General features: G+C 39.5%; 1 protein-coding gene across 1 annotated transcript in view; it reads left to right on the plus strand.

Moving 5' to 3' along the window:
- GK5 (glycerol kinase 5) overlaps positions 1 to 23,561 on the plus strand; it is a 77,012-nt gene that overhangs the window by 27,589 nt on the left and 25,862 nt on the right. Inside the window, exons 5-11 of the mRNA XM_021678731.2 lie at positions 2,196 to 2,327; positions 7,239 to 7,314; positions 8,079 to 8,140; positions 8,228 to 8,301; positions 8,505 to 8,565; positions 19,275 to 19,401; positions 20,397 to 20,501. Coding sequence (XP_021534406.2) covers positions 2,196 to 2,327; positions 7,239 to 7,314; positions 8,079 to 8,140; positions 8,228 to 8,301; positions 8,505 to 8,565; positions 19,275 to 19,401; positions 20,397 to 20,501 — 637 coding nt within the window. The remainder of the gene's footprint in view (positions 1 to 2,195; positions 2,328 to 7,238; positions 7,315 to 8,078; positions 8,141 to 8,227; positions 8,302 to 8,504; positions 8,566 to 19,274; positions 19,402 to 20,396; positions 20,502 to 23,561) is intronic.

Consider the following 23,561-nt stretch of genomic DNA (forward strand, 5'->3'; position numbering starts at 1 on the left):
TAATGTATAACATGATGACCATAGTTGATAACACTGTATTATATAGTTGAGATTTGGGCGCCTGGGTGGCTCAGTTGGTTGGGCGACTGCCTTCGGCTCAGGTCATGATCCTGGAGTCCCTGGATCGAGTCCTGCATCGGGCTCCCTGCTCAGCAAGGAACCTGCTTCTCCCTCTGACCCTCCCCCCTCTCATATGCTCGCTCTCTCTCGTTCTCTCTGTCTCAAATAAAAAATATATATATATATATATAGTTGAGATTTGCTAAGAGTAGAACTTAAATGCTCTCACCAAAATGAAAAGGAAAAAAAAAATTAAAATGGGGCTCATTGTTCCAAAAAAAGGGACAAGACTGAAATGTAGAGAGAATTGAGTCTATACATTTTCTTGATTGTTGCATTTACTATTTTAATAAATAAACCAAAATCGTTAAATATATACATATATATATTTTTTTAAATTTTTAAAAGATTTTATTTATTTATTTGACAGAGAGAGAGAGAGAGAGATCACAAGTAGGCAGACAGGCAGGCAGAGGGAGAGGGAGAAGCAGGCTCCCTGCTGAGCACAGAGCCCGATGTGGGACTCGATCCCAGGACCCTGGGATCATGACCTGAGCTGAAGGCAGATGCTTAACCATCTGAGCCACCCAGGCATCCCTACATATATATTTTTAAAAATGTTTTAGAGAAAGAGAAAGCTCATGTGCGTGTGAGTGGGGAGGGAGGGGCAGAGGGAGAGGGAGAGAGAGAATCTTTTTTTTTTAAGATTTTATTTATTTGACAGAGAGAAAGAGAGAGCACAAGTAGGCAGAGAGGCAGGCAGAGGGAGAAGCAGGCTCTCTGCTGAGCAGGGAGCCCAATGCGGGACTCGATCTCAGGACCCCGGGATCATGACCTGAGCTGAAGGCAGATGCTTAAGTGACTGAGCCACCCAGGCGCCCCAGAGAGAGAAAATCTTAAGTAGGCTCCACACCCAGCATGGAGCCTGATGCAAGGCTTGATCTCACAACCCTGAGATCATGACCTGAGCCAAAATCGAGATGGATGCTTAACTGACAAAGCCACCCAGAGCCCCTTTAAATATATATTTTTAGGGGAGGGGTGTGCAATAACAGAGGGAAGAAAATGCAAGTGAATATTTTGTAAAACATTAGTTTCAGAAGTTGAATTGTTCATCTGCATTCTTGTAGTAGGTGGCAGGATAAAGTTTTTGTTTTTTGTTTTTTGGTTTTTTTCTATGACAAACCTTAAAACTCAAAGCTAGTTTTCTATGAAAGGCTTTTTCTTTTTATTTATTTATTTTTTTTAAAGATTTTATTTATTTATTTGACAGAGAGATACACAGCAAGAGAGGGAACACAAGCAGGGGGAGTGGGAGAGGGAGAAGCAGGCTTCCCGCGGAGCAGGGAGCCCGATGCGGGGCTCGATCCCAGGACCCTGGGATCATGACCTGAGCGGAAGGCAGACGCTTAACGACTGAGCCACCCAGGCGCCCCAAGGCTTTTTCTTTTTAATTAAAGATTTTTCTTACTAAGAAGTAAATTTTAAACTATATATATTTCATCTTTGATTTAGATAAGTATAGATAGTATTAAATGAAATCATACATCCCAAATTTCAGGTACTTAAGATGTGGGGGAGTTTCCCTTATGGTTTAATACTAACTTCATTAAAAATATATTTCTAACCAGAATATAGCCTTCTTCCTTGACTCTCTACCTTTTATTTTAAAAGACTTTATCTTGAGCTTCTTGTGTTTGCTAAAGAAGGTCATAGTAGATGTGTTACATTTCATGTGTTAGAATACATATGTTAAAAATTGTCCACTTAGGGGCGCCTGGGTGGCTCAGTTGGTTGGGCGACTGCCTTCGGCTCAGATCATGGTCCTGGAGTCCCGGGATCGAGTCCCGCATCGGGCTCCCTGCTCGGCAGGGAGTCTGCTTCTCCCTCTGACCCTCCCCTCCCTCTCATGTGCTCTCTCTCTCTCTCTCTCAAATAAATAAATAAAATCTTTAAAAAAAAAAAAAATTGTCCACTTAGGGTAATACTGCTTTACTTTTCTTAAGTGCTAAAAACACTGTAAGTAGTTGAATTATTTGTTTGTTATTGGGTTTGTTTTCATGTGTGTAGAATTAATATAGAAATATCAAACACCATTAAATGCGTTTTCCTAAAGTATCTTTTTTTTTTAATAGCTATTCCAGAGTTCCTGCCGAGTGCTGCACTTTTTCACTAGAAGTAAACGATTTTTAGCTGTCAGTTTGTTCAGTTTCACAAACCAGCATGTTTCTTTGAGACTGGCCTGGATTTTACAGAACCTGGTTGAGGTAAGGAAAGTGTGTGTGTGTGTGTGTGTGTGTGTAGACTACAGGGAAGAAAAAAGTAAAGGAATAAAGATAGTAATTTGCTTATCTGAGGGAAAATTAACTATCCACTACATATTGGGATGGAGTACAGGAATCTTTACTCTGTTTTTTTAAACCTTTTTATTGTAAGTCATAACACAGAAAACTGAACAAAACAAAAATTTACCACTCAGTGATACATTGTGGAGCAAACATCTGTGTAACACTACTTGAATCAAGAAATAGAACATTGCGATACTGTGTATCACATTTTCTTTCCAATTTTACTTTTTAACTTGTGTTTTTTTCCTCAATACTATAGTTTTACCTGAATTTTTTTGAATTTTGTATAAACGTGTAAATTAATTTTCTTATATTTTCTTTGCTATTTAGTGTTCAATGTATGATTTTATCACTATCCATTTATCCATTCTGTTCATGTACATTTGAGTTATTTCTAGTTTGGGGCTATTATGAATAATGCTGTCTTTTGGGGGTATATATAAAGGCATTTCTGCTGTATCTATATAGGAATGGAATTTTTAGGGCATGAATGTGTATATGTATTTTTTTTTTATTTTTCACTTTTAGTGGGTAATGTAAAAAAATTTCCCACAGTTTTTGATAATTTACATACCCACCGTCAGTCAGTGAGAGGACTTCGTATTTCATGTACCATCATAATTGGTATTATCAGGGTTTGTTTTTTAATTTTAGCCATTTTGGTAGGTAAATAGTGATCTCTCATTGTGATTTTAGATTGGGTAATAAAAAAAGAAGATTCACCTGTATGCCATCTACAGGAGAAACATTTCGTTTACTTTTTTAAAGATTTATTTATTTGAGAGGGTGTAAGAGGAGGGAGAGGGAGAAGCAGACTCCCCACTGAGCAGGGATCCTGATGTGATGAGGGACTCCATCTCAGGACCCTGACCTGGACCAAAGGCAGACACTTAACTGACTGAGCCACCCAAGTGCCCCCAGAATATACATTCTTAAGTGCTCATGGAACTTTCTCCAGGATACATCACATGCTACACCATAATACAATCTTCAATAAATTTAAAAGGACTGAAATCATACAAGTGTTTCTCTGATAACAAAGGAATGAAATTAAAAATAATTAACAGAAAGATGGGGCGGCTGACTGGCTCAGTCAGTAGAGCATGTGACTTTTTTTTTAATTTAAGATTTTATTTATTTATTTGACAGAGAGAGACACAGCAAGAGACGGAACACAAGCAGGGGGAGTGGGAGAGGGAGAAGCAGACTCCCCGCTGAGCAGGGAGCCCGATGCGGGGCTCGATCCCAGGACTCTGGAATCATGACGTGAGCCGAAGGCAGACACTTAACGACTGAGCCACCCAGGCGCCCCAAGCATGTAACTCTTGATCTCAGGGTTGTGAGTTCAAGCCCCACATTGGGTATAAAGATTACTTAAAAATAAAATCCTTAAAAATAAAAAGAAGGAATTAGCAGAAAGAAATTTGGGAAGTTCAAAAATAAATGGAAATTAAACTGTCCTTTTAAATAACCAGTGGGTAAAAGAAGAAATCCTAAGAGAAATTAGAAAATACTTTGAGATGAATGAAAATGAAAACACAGTATACCAAATCATGTGTTGCGGCAAGATCAGTGTTTAGATAGAAATTTATACGGGGCGCCTGGGTGGCTCAGTCGTTAAGCATTTGCCTTTGGCTCACGTCATGATCCCAGGGTCCTGGGATCGAGTCCCGCATCGGTCTCTCTGCTCCGCAGGAAGCCTGCTTCTCCCTCTCCCACTCCTCCTGCTTGTGTTCCCTCTCTCGCTGTGTCTCTCTCTGTCAAATAAATAAATAAAATCTTTTTTAAAAATATTAAAAAAAAAGAAATTTATAGCCAGACTATATTACATATAGTCTAGATGTGTTTCGTTTATCTGATCACTTGTTGGAGCACATATTGTTGCTTCTAATTTTTGGCACTTACAAATAAAGTTGCTATAAACATTTGTGTACAGGTTTGTGTGTGTGTGTGTGTGTGTGTGTTTAATCAGAGAGAGAGAGTGAGCACAAGCAGAGGGAGAAGCAGGCAGCAGGCAGAGGGAGAAGCAGGCTCCCCACTGAGCAGGGAGCCCGATGTGGGGCTCCATCCCAGGACCTTAGGATCATGACCTGAGCTGAAGGCAGCCACTTAACCAACTGAGCCACCCAGGCATCCCTGTATACAGATTTTTGTATAAACATAAATTTCAGCTATTTTGGGTAAATACCTAGGTGTGCAGTTGCTGGATCAGATGGTAAGACTATGGTTAGCTTTGTTAGAAAATGCCAAACTGTCTTCCAAAGTGGGTAGCCCATTTTACATTTCTACCAACAATGAATGAGAGTTCCTGTTGCTCCACATCCTTGCTAATATTTGATATCAGGGTTTTGGATTTTAGCCATTCTAATAGGTATGAAGTAGTATCTCATTGATTTAATTTGTAATTCCCTAACATAACAATATGGTGTAGAAATATGACTTTTCTTCTTAAACATTGACAAGGACTTCTAGGATATAGTGCATGACTATTAATTCTAATATCTGTAGCCTCATGGGCTCTGTCTTTCTCTCTCTCTTTTCTTTTTCATGTTCTCTTGTTTCCTTAGATGCCTGATTATTTAATTTCTTTTTAATTTAAACTACTTAATGGATGTATGATTAACATACAAAAAGCTGAAAATATTTAGTATATACAACTTGATGCGTTTGATGAGCTTGGTTACTTACTTGTATGCATGTGTATGTATATCAGCTAGACATTGTATTTGCAAAATTATGTGTAGAAATTATGAGAGCCTTAACATTAACACTATCTTGCTCTGGACAGGAATTATGTTTGTTTCTTCCATTCTTCTAGGCACCAGGATTACAGCAATCCAGTTTAATGATTGAGGTGATTCAAAACTGAGCTGCATTTCCTATGAGAGCCTGTCTTTCTAGCTTACCCTTACTCATAGGGTAGAGCCATTTGGAGTCTTAACCCAAAGCAAGGAGGATTGACCTTGATCCTAATCTGAGCCCTAATACTGACTCTGTGTCTTTGTAGCCTCATATGGACCTACTCCCTATCAGAGGACCTGGCTGTCAAACGTTTTTTGAATGAACAGATGAACTTACTACTTGTCAGGCATTGTTGCTGCTTACTGAAATACAGATTAACCTTTCTCTAATCTGGAACAAATTTTAGAATCACAATTTCTAAATTTAAAAAGAGTTTGAAATAAAGTAATATTACTTTAAGCACTCCCTATGTAAGTGATATAAAGCTTGAATGGAATCTTCAAAATATTTGTTATAAATAATCTACAATGACTTCTTTTTTGGAACTTATGTCATGTGTTTTCATTTTATTGATCTTTTCTACTGTTGAAATAGAATTCATCCTTAAATATATTCATTTGCTGTTCTTTTTGTCTCATTTATTTAGGAGATATGTTTTAAGCATCTGCTATATGGCAGGAAGCCTCCTTGGTGTTGGGCTTATAATTTAGTTTCTGCTCTTAAGGAGCTTAGGGTCTAACAGGGAGGTAATGACGTGAGATAAGGGCTATCTGGAAGATTCCCATAGAGTGTTGGCTTGGGCAAATCCAGGAACTGCTAGTCTTGAAGGACAAATAAGAGTTGGAGAGGTGGTGAAAAATGATGTAGGGCGTTGTTTCCACTATGTTAGTAATATATCAGGGCGCCTTGAGATATTACTCAGTTGGTAAGCATGCAACACTTAAGCTCGGGTTGTGACTTTGCCCCCAACGTTGGGTGTAGAGCCTATTTTAAAAAATAATAATGGAGACGCCTGGGTGGCTCAGTCATTAAGAGTCTGCCTTCGGCTCAGGTCATGATCCTAGGGTCCTGGCATTGAGCCCCTCATCGGGCTCCCTCTCTCACTCCCCCTGCTTCTGTTCCCTCTCTCACTGTGTCTCTCTCTGTCAAATAAATAAAAATCTTTAAAAAAAATAAAATTAAATTAAAAAATAATAATAATGATATCTCAACAATCATTTCATTGTCTCTATTAGCTATTTAAAGAGGTTGTGATATGTTTGTTTGCTTTGGCATGCTTTATGCTAAGGGTTAGCACGTTTTTTTCTGTAACATGCCAGATAGTCATAATTTAGACTTGGAAAACTACTCTGCCATTATAATGTGAAAACAGCCATAAATAACGCATAAATAGGTGAGCATGGCTATGCTCCAGTAACATTTTATCTATGGACCCTGAAATATGGATTTCATTTACTTTTCATATGTCACAAGGTATTCTTTTTTAAAAATCAATTATAAAATTTAAACACCATTCTTAACTTGCTGTACAGAAATAAGCAGTGGGTTGGATTTGAACTGTGATCATAGTATACCATCCCCTGTTTTATTTACTTATTTATTTTTTAAAGATTTTATTTATTTATTTGATAGAGAAAGCATGAGAGGGAAGAGGGTCAGGGGGAGGAGCAGACTCCCTGCCGAGCAGGGAGCCCGATGTGGGACTTGATCCCAGGACTCCGGGATCATGACCTGAGCCGAAGGCAGTTGCTTAACCACTGAGCCACCCAGGCGCCCCATCCCCTGTTTTAGACTTTATGTAGACATATCCATATGTCTAAATTAAAAAAATATATATTTACTTTGTTTTTTCATCACAAAAGTAACACATGTTTATTGTAAAATTAAAGCCTTTTATACCTTATAGCAATTGCTTAGAACTGTTTGGAGTATATTTTAAAAATAGTTTATATATATGTACACACACACACACATATATATTCATTCTTATTAAAAAATGGGATTTTATTGTATTTACTGATCTGCACTTAATTATGCATTTCCTAATTTAGCCTTTTTGAGTCAGTTTTGTGATGTTATGTTTTCTAGGTGCAAAAGGCAATTGAAGAAGATAATTGCTGCTTTGGGACTATTGATACCTGGTTATTACATAAGCTCACAAAAGGTAAAGATGATCTGATAGATCTATCTTAAGTAACTGAAATTTGACTGATAGAAAAGATTCACCTAAAAAAAGTGGAAGTTACTTTTTTTTCCTTCCTTTGTCCCAAACATACTGCTCCTTGGTACCCTAGTAACTACATGTTATAGTAAAGCTAGATAAATTTTAGATTTGTAAGAGGAGGGTGATTTTTAAATTATGATCAGAACTCAAACAGAAGGCAGAGGAACAGTCTTAATTTCAAAAGTGTTAAGACTCAAGTTCGGTAACAAATTTGCCACTTTGCAGCTGGGTAACTATAGGCAATCATAATGCATCTGTGAACCCCTTTCCTTATCTTTAAACTGGGGATCAGAGTGCCTAGGTGACAGTTGGTTAAGCTCTGACTCTTGGTTTTGGCTCAGGTCATGATCTCAGGGTCATGAGATTGAGCCCTGAGGTCAGTCTCTATGCTCCGTGGAGAGTCGGCTTGAGATTCTCTCTCTCTGTTCCTGCCCCAACTCCTGTGCTCTCTCTCTTTCAAATAAATAAATCTTTAAAAGAAATAACAAAATAAACTGGGGATCATGATGTGACAATGTATATGAAAGTGCTTTTGTAAACTATGAACGTTCAAAAAGATTAAGTGGGAAATTGCTTTGGAGACTTTGCACTGGAAATATACATTTTGGAATGAATTTGAGGCCAGACAAAGGTTTAGATTATAAACTAGGGACAGTTGTTGATTGATACTACTTGATAATACATTATTTACAATGTAAATTTAGGTTCTGTATTTGCCACGGATTTTTCAAATGCCAGTGCAACTGGACTATTTGACCCTTTTAAGGTAAAGTTGGGTTTTTTTTTCCCCCTTTTGAATCACTGATTTTTGTATAATTTAGCTTGGATTCTGATGACACATTTTTATGCTTAGATGTGTTGGAACCGGCTCCTTACTTCCATGCTTTCGATACCACTGTTTATCCTGCCTCCTGTGAGGGATACGAGGTAATGATGAACATCAGATACAGAAACCAGCAAAATTGTCCCTGAATTCATTTTGCCTTAGTGGGGAAAGCATTTTATTATTTGTTTGACATCCTTGTATGTTCATTATATAACATTTTGGTCTATGTGAAAATCAGTTTGCTGAATTTTAGTATTAATATTTCTAGAGCTATGACTCACTTTTTAATCAATTTTATTTGAAGCCACAATTTTGGATCAGTGGATGAAGAGTTATTTGGTGTCCCTATACCAATAGCGGCCTTGGTAAGTAGACAACCCAAGGGTTTCTCCATGCATAGTATAAACTAAATAATGTATATGAATAGTTGGGATTAGATTTAAGAGACATGAGAGGGGGGCGCCTGGGTGGCTCAGTCGTTAAGCGTCTGCCTTGGGCTCAGGTCATGATCCCAGGGTCCTGGGATCGAGCCCCGCATCGGGCTCCCTGCTCGGCGGGAAGCCTGCTTCTCCCTCTCCCACTCCCCCTGCTTGTGTTCCCTCTCTCGCTGTCTCTCTCTCTGTCAAAATAAATAAATAAAATCTTTAAAAAAAAAAAAAAAGAGACATGAGAGGTCCTTGCAGAATAAAATTAAAGTATTTTTTTCTTTTTAAGTTAATGTGCCCTGGATATAATCAGGAGTATTTTCTATATCCCGGAAAGGAGACCACAGGGCCACTCTTCTGACATGAAAGCTCTAATCTTTTCTGACTTCTGTATATATTGTTTTTCAGAAAACTGTTAAGTTTTTTTAAAATGTTGTATTCTGAGTAATGTGTGGTTTATATTTGATACTCTTGAGACAAAAAAACAGGGATAGGGCCTTTGCTTGGTTTGTATTTGATACAGTATAACCAAACAATGACAAGGCACTTTAAAGTAAATAAATTGTTGTATTTCTATTTTACAAATTCCTTAGCCAGCATATACTAGTAGAGAAACTGTAGAAGAGTGAAAAATTAGCTGTTTCAGGTTTTTGAGGTTCTTTCTTGATTGTACTCTTTCTGTCTGGATGAAAGATCTAGAACTTAGAGAATCTCAAGGATTTGCCACCTGGTTGAGGGGCTCTGTGGAAACTCTGACCTTTCTGACCTTGACTTTGATTTCCTGTAATAGCTTACGCAGGACGTATAGACCATATTTCCCTAGTTGGATGATTGCCACAGTAGGTGGAGAAATCAGGTAATCCCACGTTACAAATTCCTCATCATTTAGAGAGGATCAGTCTTATTCAATTTAATGGTAGGCTCAGGTTTAGATAAAGGTATGGCTGGAACAATTGAAGTTTAGTGACAAAGTGTTCTTTAGATGAGTTTTGGTCCTTAAAATATTTCTTTACATTGTTAAAAAGAAGGGTGCCTGGCTGGCTCTCTCGGTGGAGCATGTAACTCTTGATTTTGGGATTATAAATTCGAGCCCCACGTTGGGTGTAGAGATTACTTAAAAATAAAATCTTTAAAAAAAAAGAAAGAAAGAAAAAGAAAACAACAGGCCTAAAATGGCAGCCTAAGTTAGTAAACCAAGACTTAATACCTTCCCTAACTACAGTTTCAACCCCCCAGAAATTTAACCCTTAAACCAGTCAACATGGGAATTTTTCATTGGCACTAGGAAATTTTCTGATAGGCCCCTTCCATTCCCCTTAGGAGGGCAACCTTATCTAAAACAATGGATTTTTTTTGCTAATAATTTCCTTTTTCCCATTCCCAATCTACCTTTAAAAGGAATGAGATCTTGCCATTTGCAACAACGTGGATGGAACTGGAGGGTATTATGTTGAGTGAAATAAGTCAAACAGAGAAAGACATGTATCATATGATCTCACTGATACGAGGAATTCTTAATTGTAGGAAACAAACTGAGGGTTGCTGGAGTGGGGGGTGGGGTGGGAGGGATGGGGTGACTGGGTGATAGACACTGGGGAGGGTATGTGCTCTGGTAAGCGCTGTGAATTGTGCAAGACTGTTGAATCTCAGATCTGTACCTCTGAAACAAATAGTGCAATATATGTTAAGAAAAAAAAAAAAGAAGAAGAAGAAGGTAGCGGGAGGGGAAGAATGAAGCGGGGGAAATCGGAGGGGTAGACGAACCATGAGAGATGATGGACTCTGAAAAACAAACTGAGGGTTCTAGAGGGGAGGGGGGTGGGAGGATGGGTTAGCCTGGTGGTGGGTATTGAGGAGGGCACATTCTGCATGGAGCACTGGGTGTTATGCACAAACAATGAATCATGGAACACTTCATCTAAAACTAATGATGTAATGTATGGGGATTAACATAAGAATTAAAAAAATAAATTAATTAAAAATAATAATGAATTAAAAAAAAATAAATTAAAAAAAAAATCTTTCCTTTTCTGGGGCACCTGGGTGATTTGGTCGGTTAAGTGACCAACTCTTGATCTCAGCTCAGGTCTTGATCTCAGGGTCATGAGTTCAAGCGCCACACTGGGTGTGGAGCCTACTGGGTGTGGGTGTGGGTGTGGAGCCTACTCTAAAAAAAAATCTTTCCTTTTCTGTAGCTCTTTGAAAGTCCCCAGACTTGCTAGATGGGATGCTGCCCGATTCATGAATTGATTAATAAAGCCAATTAGATCTTTAAAATTTTACTCAGTTGGGGGTGCCTGGGCGGCTCAGTTGGTTAAGCGTCTGCCTTCAGCTCAGGTCATGATCTCAGGGTCCTGTGATTGAGCCCCGCATCGGGCTCCCTGCTCAGCAGGGAGTCTGCATCTCCCTCTGCCCCTCCCCACCTCTTATGCGCTCGCTCTCTCTGTCATTCTCTCTAAAATAAATAAATAAAATCTTTAAAAAAAGAAAGAAAAGAGAAGAAAATTTGCTTGGTTGAATTTTTGTTATTTAACAGATTTGGTGGCAGGCAGCAACAAGATCCAAAGTGAACTTCCAGCAGCATTTGGGGACAATGAGAAATACAGGAATGGTACCCCATGAACCCTTTGAATGCATGTGTTTCTCACTGCTCCTGAGGGCTGTGGGTAAATTCTCTCTTGGTTCTGAGCTCCACTCTTTGTTCATTTAAGCTCCCCAATCTAATTGGCTTTCCTTTACAGCCTGAGCTGCCAGATGGTTATGAGCTGGTTTTGCCTAGAGTCCCACTGAGCTGGCAAAGTGTCTGCCCAAAGCCAAATCCCTAGCCTTTCAGACCACAGTTCCCCTGGAATTGCTGGAAAACCCCAGCAAGGTTCCACAAGAATTCTTTGTGGTGAGCACAGGGCCTTCTCTTGGCGAAGACACAGTAACATCTCTTGGTTGTTGCTTATACATTAAGGTGCACATATTTGTCTTGTTTTGTCTAGATAAAGGCCATTGGTAAGAGGGATCTCAGAGACCAAAAAACTGGAAAAATTGGTAGGCACAGGGTGAACATTTGAAGGCTATTAGAGCTCTTGCCACCTCAAGAAAATAGAGTAAGTTGGGGCGCCTGGGTGGCTCAGTTGGATAGTGTCTGCCTTCGGTTCAGGTCATGATCCCAGGGTCCTGGGATCGAGCCCCACATCGGGCTCCCTGCTCTGCGGGAAGCCTGCTTCTCCCTCTCCCACTCCCCCCTGCTTGTGTTCCCTCTCTCACTGTGTCTCTCTCTGTCAAATAAATAAATAAAATCTTTAAAAAAGAAAAGAAAATAGAGTAAGTTGATCACAGAATGGGTTAGGTTGATAGAAGTTCACCCACCAACCTCAAGAAAACCTCTGTACTGTAAAACATATAAGATCCCCAACCCAGTGTCCCATCCCTGGCATTACCTTGGCTCTGAAAACTCCAAAGTCTTAGCTAATGAAATCCTTAAATTCTAAAGAGTCAAGCATGCCACCTTCCAGCACACCTGCTTATTTTATGTCTGAGAACTATAGTCTTAGAAGTTGTAGATATCTCGCAAAAGTGGCAAAATCTTACTTAGCTTGTTTTGCGTCCTGAGGAACTTGGCTCAGTAACTGTCAGGTTGAGGGTCCCCAAATAAGGCCAGACAGAAATATGAGTTGCACCCCATTTGCAGCTAAATACGGCTGGACAGAAATGTGGGTTAACTCCATTTGTGCCTAGAATCCTACCAAACTGCTTCAGCCTTCAGGGGAATTACAACCTAGAAATACAGTGGTTGTTATGGGGACCGTTCCAATTAGATAAAATCATTTAAGAAGTACACTTGAAAGCAAGGATTCCCAAATTAAACAGAATGAGATACTCGTTTTAATTGGCAAGCAGAAGCCTCCAAAAGGTTTTAAAATTCCCACATTGTTTCATTAAAAGACTCATTGCGAAAGGCTAGTGAAAAATTAAAGAGAGAAGAGGTACCCAAAACAAAAGACTCTAAGACTGACATAACTCCCGCTGCTCCCAGCTCCCATCTCTCCCCCTTGGAGTACTTGTTCTACTAATCCTCTGTCTCACTTGGTTTTCCACTCTGAGAAGACTCCACAACCGTAAACAAAACTTCACCACATTGGGGCGCCTGGGTGGCTCAGTTGGTTAAGCGACTGCCTTCGGCTCAGGTCATGATCCTGGAGTCCCGGGATCGAGTCCCACATCGGGCTCCCTGCTCGGCGGGGAGTCTGCTTCTCCCTCTGACCCTCCCGACCCTCCCCCCTCTCATGCTCTCTCTCTCTCAGTCTCTCTCTCAAATAAATAAATAAAATCTTTAAAAAACAAAAACAAAAAAACTTCACCACATTAACGGCCTTACATACACCCCTGTATTTACCTTCATAGGAGGACTCCTACATGGGCCCCTCCCAGAGTTGTTGAAACAGAGAGATTTTTCTGGTAAAACTGCTGTGTTCTTTCCTTAAACAGCCAAGGGGAAACTCTGGTAGATACCAGACACTGCAGAGGGGATCTGGGAAAAACTGGCAGAAGCCAGCAAAGGGTGAAAATTCTTACCAGAATCAGTTCCTTTCAAGTCTCTTGTCTGGGAGCGCCTGGGTGGCTCAGTCATTAAGCATCTGCCTTCGGCTCAGGTCATGGTCCCAGGGTCCTGGGATCGAGCCCCGCATCGGGCTCCCTGCTCCGCGGGAAGCCTGCTTCTCCCTCTCCCACTCCCCCTGCTTGTGTTCCCTCTCTTGTGTGTCTCTCTGTCAAATAAATAAATAAAATCTTTAAAAAAAAAAAAACTCTTGTCTGTAGTGCCCAGTCTAGAGAGGAAAATAAAATTTCACATTGTCCCTTCCTTTCCAAATCCAGACCCATTGGCTTATTGATCCTTTCTCTCCCAGAGATACCTATTGCCTTCTCATTTGTCTAGTGTTGCATAACTGGGCTTGGCTTTCTGCCCACATGGGACATGCAGGTTTTGGTTCTTTGGCTATCATTTGGAGTGACTCTAGATCTTGGGAAGGTAGTATCCTTTGCACCCTTTTTGGGGACCCCTCTTACATCCATGGGGTGTTATTCAGTACCACCAGAAATACTTAAAATTAGAACCATGTCCCCAGGGGAAAAAGAAGCAAACTGAGAATAATAGGGTTGAATAGGTAGATCAACCTATTATGTCATTTAAGTTACAACCCAGTTCTTGGAGGAATTGAAAGCAATTGTCCTTATCTTGCAATCTTTATAAAACTAAAACTTTGGCTCTAGAGGCAGTTCAAAGTTTACCTATTTCTTCACCAATCCCAAAACTTCCCCTGTTTATCTCAAATGGATTGTAAATTTTTGGCTCTAGGAAACCAAAGTCCTTCTTAGAGGAACTTGCATTCTTTTCCTGTCCCTTAAAGTTATACATCTTATCATGTGTTAGAAATGTAAGCACAGCCCACAATTACCAGAGAATGAGAGAAAAAAAGGGAAAGAAGCCTTTTTTTTTTTTTTTTAGATTTTATTTATTTATTTGAGACAGAGAGAATGAGATACAGAGAGCATGAGAGGGAGGAGGGTCAGAGGGAGAAGCAGAGTCCCCACTGAGCAGGGAACCCCATGCAGGACTCGATCCCGGGACTCCAGGATCATGACCTGAGCCGAAGGCAGTCGCTTAACCAACTGAGTCACCCATGTGCCCCTGGAAAGAAGCCTTTTTTTTTTTTTTTTTAAGATTTTATTTATTTATTTGACAGAGAGAGAGACAGCGAGAGAGGGAACACAAGCAGGGGGAGTGGGAGAGGGAGAAGCAGACTCCCTGCTGAGCAGGGAGCCAGATGCGGGACTTGATCCCAGGACCCTGGGATCATGACCTGAGCTGAAGGCAGACGCTTAACGACTGAGCCACCCAGGTGCCCCAAGAAGCCTTTTTAAAATACAAACCTCCAAAAGAGCTCTTTTCTCAAACTATAGCACTACCTCCTTAAGATTAATCCTAGGGACAAATACAAATCTTAAAAATCTTCTCCACAAATATTAGTAACTATAGGGTCTTCGTGTGCATCTGTCTCTCTCTCTGTATATAGTAAATGTGAGATATTTTTCTACCTCTGGATGGCATTGCTAAAATTAATTTGTAAAAGAGTTTTATTTACTTGGTTTGCAGGCAAACATTGGTAAGAATTAGACATTCTAAAACTCTCAGAAAGAAACCAACCCAAATGTTTTGTCAGGTTCACACAATCTGGATAAATATTTGATATGAAAGCTACTTTAAGTTTGTTGGTTTAATTAAAGTAGACATGTCTTAGGGCGGCACAGTCGGTTAAGCGACCAACTCTTGGTTTCAGCTCGGGTCATGATCTCAGAGTTGGGGGATCGAGCCCCACATTGGGCTCCGTGCTCGCGTGGAGTCTGCTTGAAACTCTCGCTCCCTCTCCCCCTGCTCCTCCCACTTGTGTGCACGCTTTCTCTCTCTCTCTCTCTCTAAAATAAATAAATCTTTAAAGAATATTAAAGTAGACATGTCTTTAGAGTGATCAGCATTAAAATTAAAACTTTTATTCTGCCTGAGTTCACTTAAAGTCAGTAAGGTAATATCTCTGTTACAAATTTAAAAAAAATAGCTTGGCAGGGGGCACCTGGGTGGCTCAGTCGGTTGGGCATCCGACTCTCGATCTTGGCTCACGTCATGATCTTGGTGTCGTGAGATTGAGCCCCACAGCAGGCTCTCCACTCAGCGTAGAGTCTGCTCAAGATTCTCTCTCTCGCTCTCCTTCTGCCCCTCCCCTACTATCTCTCTCTCAAATAAATAAATTAAAAAAAAATAGCTTGGAAGAATGACCGACTTTGCTGTCTCATGAAGGTTTTATGGGTAATATAAGCGTAATTATTAAGAACAAGTAAATAGATATAAATAAAATAAAAAATTTAGGTAATCTTTTAAATAGTCTCCCAAATCTTTTTTGGTAACCTAAAACCGTAAAGTTTTTCTAAGTTAGGTTAAGTAATGAATTAAGTTGAATTCATTAAATATCTATATCATTTGTAAATAAGATGAAATACTAAAACATCAATGGCTAAACGTAGGTTTATCTTGTGGTGCCTAGCTGGCTTAGTGTAACATGCAACTTTTGATCTCAGGGTTGTAAGTTTGAGCCCTACATTGGGTGTAGAGTTTACTTACAAATAAAAAATCTTGAAAAAAAAAAAAAAGAAGTATCTACTTGCAGCTTCTTATTACAGAAAAACTAAAATACATTTTGGATATGTTAGTGCTACATTGGAAAATTAAAGACATATGCTTCTAAAAATTATAAAATGTATTTATAAATTTGCCAATCTAAAGAATGCTGGTATAACAGACAGTTCCCATTTGCTTAACACTACTAGAAATAATGAAGGAAATATCTGCATATGGAAGGGAAGTAAAATATGTTTTTGATTTAAAAAAAAAAGTATGAGGAATGGAGATACATTCTTTTGAGGAAAAAACAGTTGTAGAAAGTTTGTGAAAAAGGAATCTCTGGCAAGGAATTGTGTATGTGGTCAGGACTGACTGAAGATTGGAACGAATAAGTTTTCATATCAAAACTAAGCTGGTGCAAAATTAGAATTTGGTTTTCTCTGTTCTAAGAGGACGAAGATTGTGTGTTTGGACTTTTCTCATTGGCGTAAGTCTTTTTGACCTAGAACATACCAAAGAATTTGCTAAACTATTTAAGCTTATGTGATATGTTAAATTACATCAGAAGCATTGTTAAATAAAAAGTAATACTAAGCCTTCTTTATGTTGTAAGATTTTGGCACATGTGCATAAAGTCCATTCTGCTTCTGGAAAAAAAAGAGGCCCCTCATTGCCAGACTTTTGCCATCCTGATGTCCTATAACATGGCAACAGTCTGCTGCTGAATCAGAGAAATTAAGGTGGGTAAATACTGGCTGTCAATTAAATGAATAGCTGGGGCTATGGGAAAACTAAGATGGCTGCTTAGTTCTTCCCAGCTGGCAAACCCTCTTTTTCAGTTTTTACATTCTTTCACTCACCATAGGGCATTCAAGATGACCCAAAATTATGAATAGACATCAGTGGGGAGACTTCTATAATATTGTAAAAATAATCTGCCAGCAGTTTCTGACTTGTCAGGTCATCCTGGAAAAACTAATTTTGTTCCCAGAGCCTCAGACCTACCCCTCTTGACCGTTTGAAAACCTGCAGCGGGACTTCATTCAACTGCTACTTACTACGGATTACCAATATGTTCTTGTTTTACTTGCATGTTTTGTGGATGGGTTGAAGCCTTTCCCTGCTGCAAGGCTGTGATGCCCTCCCAGTAGCAAGGAAACTATTAGAAGACATGTTTCCCATTTGGGGCAGACCTTCCATAATCTCCAGTGATCAAGGCACTCACTTCACTGGGCAAATCATATGAGCCTAATGAAAACCTTGCAAAACTTCTTGGAATTCTATCAGGAGCTTATATACTGAGCCTGGAGAACTAGGGATTCTGGAAACATTATCAGAGGAAGATGGCCCTCGAGCCCCCTTGGAAGAGGAATCTTACCAAGTGCTCCTGATCATGGACACCAATGCAAAACTAGAAGGGATGGAGCCTTGGGTACACATTTCACAGCTTGTGAAGGCTCCGCCTCCAACCAGGTCCTCTACAGACACTGGAGACCTCCAAATCAAATTGATGAGGAAGAGAAGTAGCTCAGTTGGGGTGGAATGCTTCTGCCTCAGATGATGGATCAAGACTTTAAACTTTAACTAAACTCAAAACCCTTTCTCCTTCTTCTTTTTTATTCTGGCATTAGCCTGGAAAGTTAATGCCGTCATCTGTTTGTCCCCTGGCCACTGCTTAAGTGGGGTAGTCTTTGGAATTTAGAACAACCTTTAAGTTCAGGCTAGGAGAAAATCTTAACTTTTCATAAGCAAAATAAGACATCTCTTGGGTGACTATTTAAGCTTATGTGTTACATAAGCTTAAGTTACATTGTTGAGTTAGAAAGGACCTGCCAGGAGGTTTTCATGATTCAGGAATTCACTCCTCTTGGAAGGTCCCTACTTCCCTGGTTAGGGATAAATGTAAATGAGCCTATGATCGGGAACTTCTCAATTCTTGAAATTACTGCAGAATCTGCTGCTAAAGCAACAGAGGCCCAACAACCATCCTTAGACTCTTTAGCCAAAGCTGTTCGTGATAGTAGGACAGCCCTCGATTATCTTGTAGGCGAGCAAGGGGGTACCTCTGCTGTGGTCAACACCACCTGCTGTATCTGGACTAACCCTTCTGGGGATTTTGAAACTTAATTACATAAGAACACTGAGTAAGCTGCTTGGCTTAAAAGAGTAACTTCTTCAGTGGGGTCTTTCTTTGATTTATTTGATTTTAATTGTTTTGGGTCTTGGGAACCATGGCTCTGAATACACTCCAAATACTGGGAATTATCCTGCTTATAGTTATCATAATAATATCCCTGGTACATTGTATTCTCTCAAAAGCTTTAAATGCATGTTCACTGCCAAGCATCAAGCAAATGATCTACCTAAGACGGGAACGTCAGAAAAGGAATGAAGAGGACAACCGACTTAAAAATTGTGAATCTGAAGTTGGAACCTGTGAATATCACAGAAATTAAGCAAAAAACCATCATGACCTGTGAATACCGCACAGAGAATCAGTAACAGCTGTGAGAACTCTGGAGCGGTGGTAGAGAATGATGGTAGAAAATGCTTTAAATTTTGATCGCATCTCTCAGTTAAACTGAGAGTCTGATCAAAAGGGAGGAAATTGTTAAAAAGAAAACCACAGACCTAAAATGATGGCTCCAAGCCAGTAAACCAAGACTTAATAGCTAACCTACCTGTAGTTTCAACTCCCCAGAAATGTAACCCTTAGCCAGTCAACATGGGAATTTCTGGGTCAGCATTAGGAAATTTAATGATAGACCCCTTCTGTCCCCCTTAGGAGGGCGACCTTGCCTAAAACAATGGATTCTTTGCTAATAGTGTCCTTTTTTCTCTGCTCTTTTTCTTCTTTTAAAGACTTGCTTTTTCTTTAGCTCTTTGGAGCTCACCTCTGCTAGGATGGATGCTGCCCGATTCATGCATCAATTAATAAAGCCAATTAGATCGTTAAAATTTACCCTGTTGAACATTGTTACTTAACAATTTACATTTAATTATTTTAACAAAATGTCATAGTTTTTCTTTTAACAAAAATGTATGGTTGGGAATGTGTAGTTTTGACCTCTATTTATTTATATTAAGCACACACCTATCACTCTTATTAAAAGAGAAATATGTGAGGTCAATTATTTTGACTAATGAATGAAATCACTTTTAAGTTGAAAAATCTTGTTTTTTTCCTGCACAATTTTTATTCTGACCTTTATTTCTTAGATTTTTCCTGTGATACTTAAAGTCGTAAAGTAGGTTGCCTACTAAAAATTCCTGAGGCACATTAATTACCACACAATGTTAGTCCTTGAGACACTTCTAGCTTATTGTTGCTCTTTGTTTTTTCCAGGGCTTTTTTTTTTTTTAAGGAAAAGGAAAAAAGAAAACAAAATGTTGACCCATGAGAATACAATATAGGAGACAGTGGCAGACAGTGAAATGGGCCACTGCTAAGCCCAGCCGTCTTATATTTGAACATTTTTGGCAGGTCGCTGATCAGCAATCAGCCATGTTTGGAGAGTGCTGCTTCCACATAGGAGACGTGAAACTAACCATGGGAACTGGGACATTTTTGGATATTAATACTGGAAATAGCCTTCAGCATACTATTGGAGGTAAATAGTTAGAATTTATCCTTTTTATTGATAAAATATCACTTCTTTTCATATTTAACTTTTGTGACACTGTTTTCCCATTTTATACTAAGGGTACTCTCTAACATATTTTTCACCATTACTCTTAGAGACAGTTAATTTCCATTTCCCTTTTTTCTTTAAAAGCATAAAAAATGAGACATATTATTATAGAAAAACTCAGGTTTAGGTTATTTTGGTCAGTTTACCAAATATTTACCTGTAATACCTGTTATATTGTTTAAAACATCTTTCTAGGCCTCTAAATTTTCTCTTAAGTGTTAGCAGTTCTTCTTTGTGTGTGTGTGTGTGTGTGTGTGTGTTTGAGGGGGGTTGGTAATTCTCAACTAGTGATCCATGCATATTTAATGACAGTTGCCAAGAAATTGGTCTCCCTGATAGAAGACATCCTAGGATGTGTAAACCAAGAAATTTAGATTGTGGAACTACACCCTAAGAGGCCTGTGGGCTCTTAATCTGGGCTATGGTCTCCTAACATGGTTACTAAGAGGCAGATTTTAAAATCTTTTTCTTATCTTCCATCCCCCCTCAAGCTCTTCCTTTTCCCCTAACTGGGAAAATGGAACCTAGAAAATTTCATCATTGCGTTAGGTTGTTTCTAATTAGGAACCTTCACAGATAAATAAAATAGCGTAGTTGGCTCTGTTTGTGTGTTTCTAGAGACATAGATATGCCTGTGGCTACTAAAAGCTAGTGTTTATTGTTCATATTAAATGCCAGGCACTGCACTAAGTTTTTTATGCATTAATTCAGTTTATTCTCACAGGAGCTCTCTGAGGCAGACCATTTTACAGTTGAGGAGACTGAGGCTAAGAGGTTAGAAACTTGTGAGACCACTGACTTCAGAGCCACTTTGCTATTTTTTAAGATAATCAAATTGTTAACCAAATGTAGATGTCTCTGCAATGAATTATCTATTGATTACGTTTGATTTATATCGTTTCTTTGTTTTTAAGGCTTTTATCCACTAATTGGGTGGAAGATTGGCCAAGAAGTTGTATGCTTAGCTGAAAGCAATGCAGGAGACACTGGTACTATCATCAAATGGGCTCAAGAATTAGGTAAGTTATCTTTCAAACAGATTTCACAGGCCAGCCTTAAAGAATTCAAGAGTGCCATAGGACTATCGATGAGTAGGGAATGAATAGATCATTCAAATGAGACATAAAAAGAACTATGCTGGGCGCCCGGGTGGCTCAGTTGGTTAAGCGACTGCCTTCGGCTCAGGTCATGATCCTGGAGTCCCTGGATCGAGTCCCGCATTGGGCTCCCTGCTCGGCAGGGAGTCTGCTTCTCCCTCTGACCCTCCCCCTTCTCATGTGCTTGCTCTCTCTCATTCTCTCTCTCTCAAATTAAAAAAAAAAAAAAAAAAAAATCTTTAAGAACTATGCTAGAAGAAAATATAGGATACTATTTTTTTGACACTGGGATGGTAAAAGCCTAGGAATTAAGGCCAGATACCATAAAGAAAAAAAAAACAATAAACTTAAGTATATAATTATTAGAATGTGTAAGGAGAGAAGTGTCATAAGCAAAGTTAAAAGACAAATTGGTAACAACAATTTGTAACATACGTCAGAAAAATTAAGATGACTAAAGAATAAACAAAGGACAGAAGTACAGCTATCATAAATCAAATGACTTAAAAATGCTCTTCGGGGCACCTGGCTACTTAGTTGGAAGAGCATGTGACTCTTGATCTCAGGGTCGTTAGTTCAAGCCCCATGTTGGGTGTAGAGATTACTAAAAAAAATAAATAAACTTAAAAAAAATGCTATTCAGGGGCGCCTGGGTGGCTCAGTTGGTTAAGCAACTGCCTTCAGCTCAGGTCGTGATCCCAGGGTCCTGGGATTGAGTCCCACATCGGGTTCCCTGCTCTGCGGGAAGCCTGCTTCTCCCTCTCCCACTCCCCCTGCTTGTGTTCCCTCTCTCACTGTGTCTCTCTCTGTCAAATAAATAAATAAAATCTTTAAAAAAAAAAATGCTATTCAAATTCAACAGTCAAAGAAATACACATCTAAGGACACCAGGTGACTCAGTCAGTTAAGCATCTGCCTTCAGCTGAGGTCATGATCCCGGGGTCCTGGGATCGAACCTGCATCGGGCTCCCTGCTAGGTGGGCAGTCTGCTTCTCCCTCTGCCTCTGTCCCAGCTCTTTTTTTTTTTTTTTTTAAAATTTTTATTTATTTATTTGACACAGAGAGAGATAGCTAGAGCAGGAACACAAGTAGGGGGAGTGGGAGAGGGAGAGGCAGGCTTCCTGCCGAGCAGGGAGCCCGATGTGGGACTCGATCCCAGGACCCCAGGATCATGACCTGAGCCGAAGGCAGACGCTTAACGACTGAGCCACCCAGGCGCCCTGTCCCAGCTCTTGTGCACTCTCGCTCTCTCTCTCTCAAATGAAGTCTTTAAAAAAAAAAAAGAAATACACATCTAAAAAATGATGTCACCTGTCATTGGCAGAGATTAAGTAGTTTGATGATGCTCAGCACTGATGGCAATGTAAAGAAAAAACTATTCTTGTTTTCCTTTGTGATGAATATTAACTAGTATGGCCTTTCTGGAGAATAAGCAGGCAACATGTTTCAATTTACAGAGTGCAGACCCTTTTCTTTGTTTCTTAAGAAAACAAGGATGTAGGTAGACAAAGATGTGGACATGCGTAAGTGTTTAATACAACAATTGGAAATAAGTTCCCGTCTAGTAGTAAAGCATTAAGTAAGTAAATGCCAGTATACCCGTACGATGGGACAGTGTACAGTCACATATAATGGTGGGGTTGTACATCTTATTGGTATAGAACACTGTCTATGAGACATTAAGGAGGGGATGAAGTCATTGCAGAACGGTCTATATAAATATTTCTTGCTTTTATTTTATAGCTTTATTGAGATATAATCCATATACCATATAATTCACCTACTTAGAGTGTAAAATTCAGTGTTCTTTAGTATTGTGTGCATGCTATGCCACCATCACCACAATCTAATTTTATTTTATTTATTTATTTATTTTTAAAGATTTTATTTATTTATTTGAGAGAGAGAGAATGAGAGAGAGCACATGAGAGGGGGGAGGGGCAGAGGGAGAAGCAGACTCCCTGCTGAGCAGGGAGCCCGATGCGGGACTTGATCCCGGGACTCGATCCTGGGACTCCAGGATCATGACCTGAGCCGAAGGCAGTCGCTTAACCAACTGAGCCACCCAGATGCCCCACCACAATCTAATTTTAGAACATTCTTATTCCCCCTAAAAGATACCCCGATAGGCATTGGCATTCTTGTTCTACCCACCAGCCCTAAGCTACCATGGATCCACTTTCTGTCTTTATGGATTTGCCTATTCTGGACATTACATATGGATGGAATCAAACAGTCCATGGTGTCTCGTAGCTGCCTTCTTTCACTCAGCATAACGTTACAAGGGTCACCCATGTTGTGGCATGTGTCAGTGCTTCATTTCTTTTTATTGCTGAATAATATTCCATTATATGGATGCACCACAATTTATTCATTCATCAGATGATGGACATTTGGGTTGTTCCCACTTTTTGGCTGTTGTAAATAATGAACAGCCTGTATATTATGTAGTCATATTTCATGCAGAAGGTACGAAATGTTATATACCAAAGAATTAACAGTGTGTATCTCTGATGATTAAATTATGGAGCAGGCTGTACCTTTCTACTTTGCTAATTTGAACTAAGCTGAGTTGTTTAAAGACAACACCAATTCTATTGGCAGAAAACATAACACTCTAGGGGGAAAATGCCAATCCATCTCCTTTCTTCCTTTTTCTCTCTTTCTCCATGAGCCTGCACCTGCACTATAAGCATTAGATTATTTTTTTTTTAAGATTTTATTTATTTATTTGGCAGAGACAGAGATAGCAAGAGCAGGAACACAAGCAGCGGGAGTGGGAGAGGGAGAGCAGGCTTCCCGCGGAGGAGGGAGCCCGATGTGGGACTCAATCCCAGGACCCTGGGATCATGACCCGAGCGGAAGGCAGGCCCTTAACGACTGAGCCACCCAGGCGCCTCCTAAGCATTAGATTATTAACAAAAAAAGTTTATTTCAAAGTTTTTTGTCACTTAAAAGTCTATTTATTTATTTATTTATTTA

This window comes from Neomonachus schauinslandi, chromosome 1, assembly GCF_002201575.2.
Source record: "Neomonachus schauinslandi chromosome 1, ASM220157v2, whole genome shotgun sequence".
In the NCBI taxonomy this organism is placed as follows: Eukaryota; Metazoa; Chordata; class Mammalia; order Carnivora; family Phocidae; genus Neomonachus; species Neomonachus schauinslandi.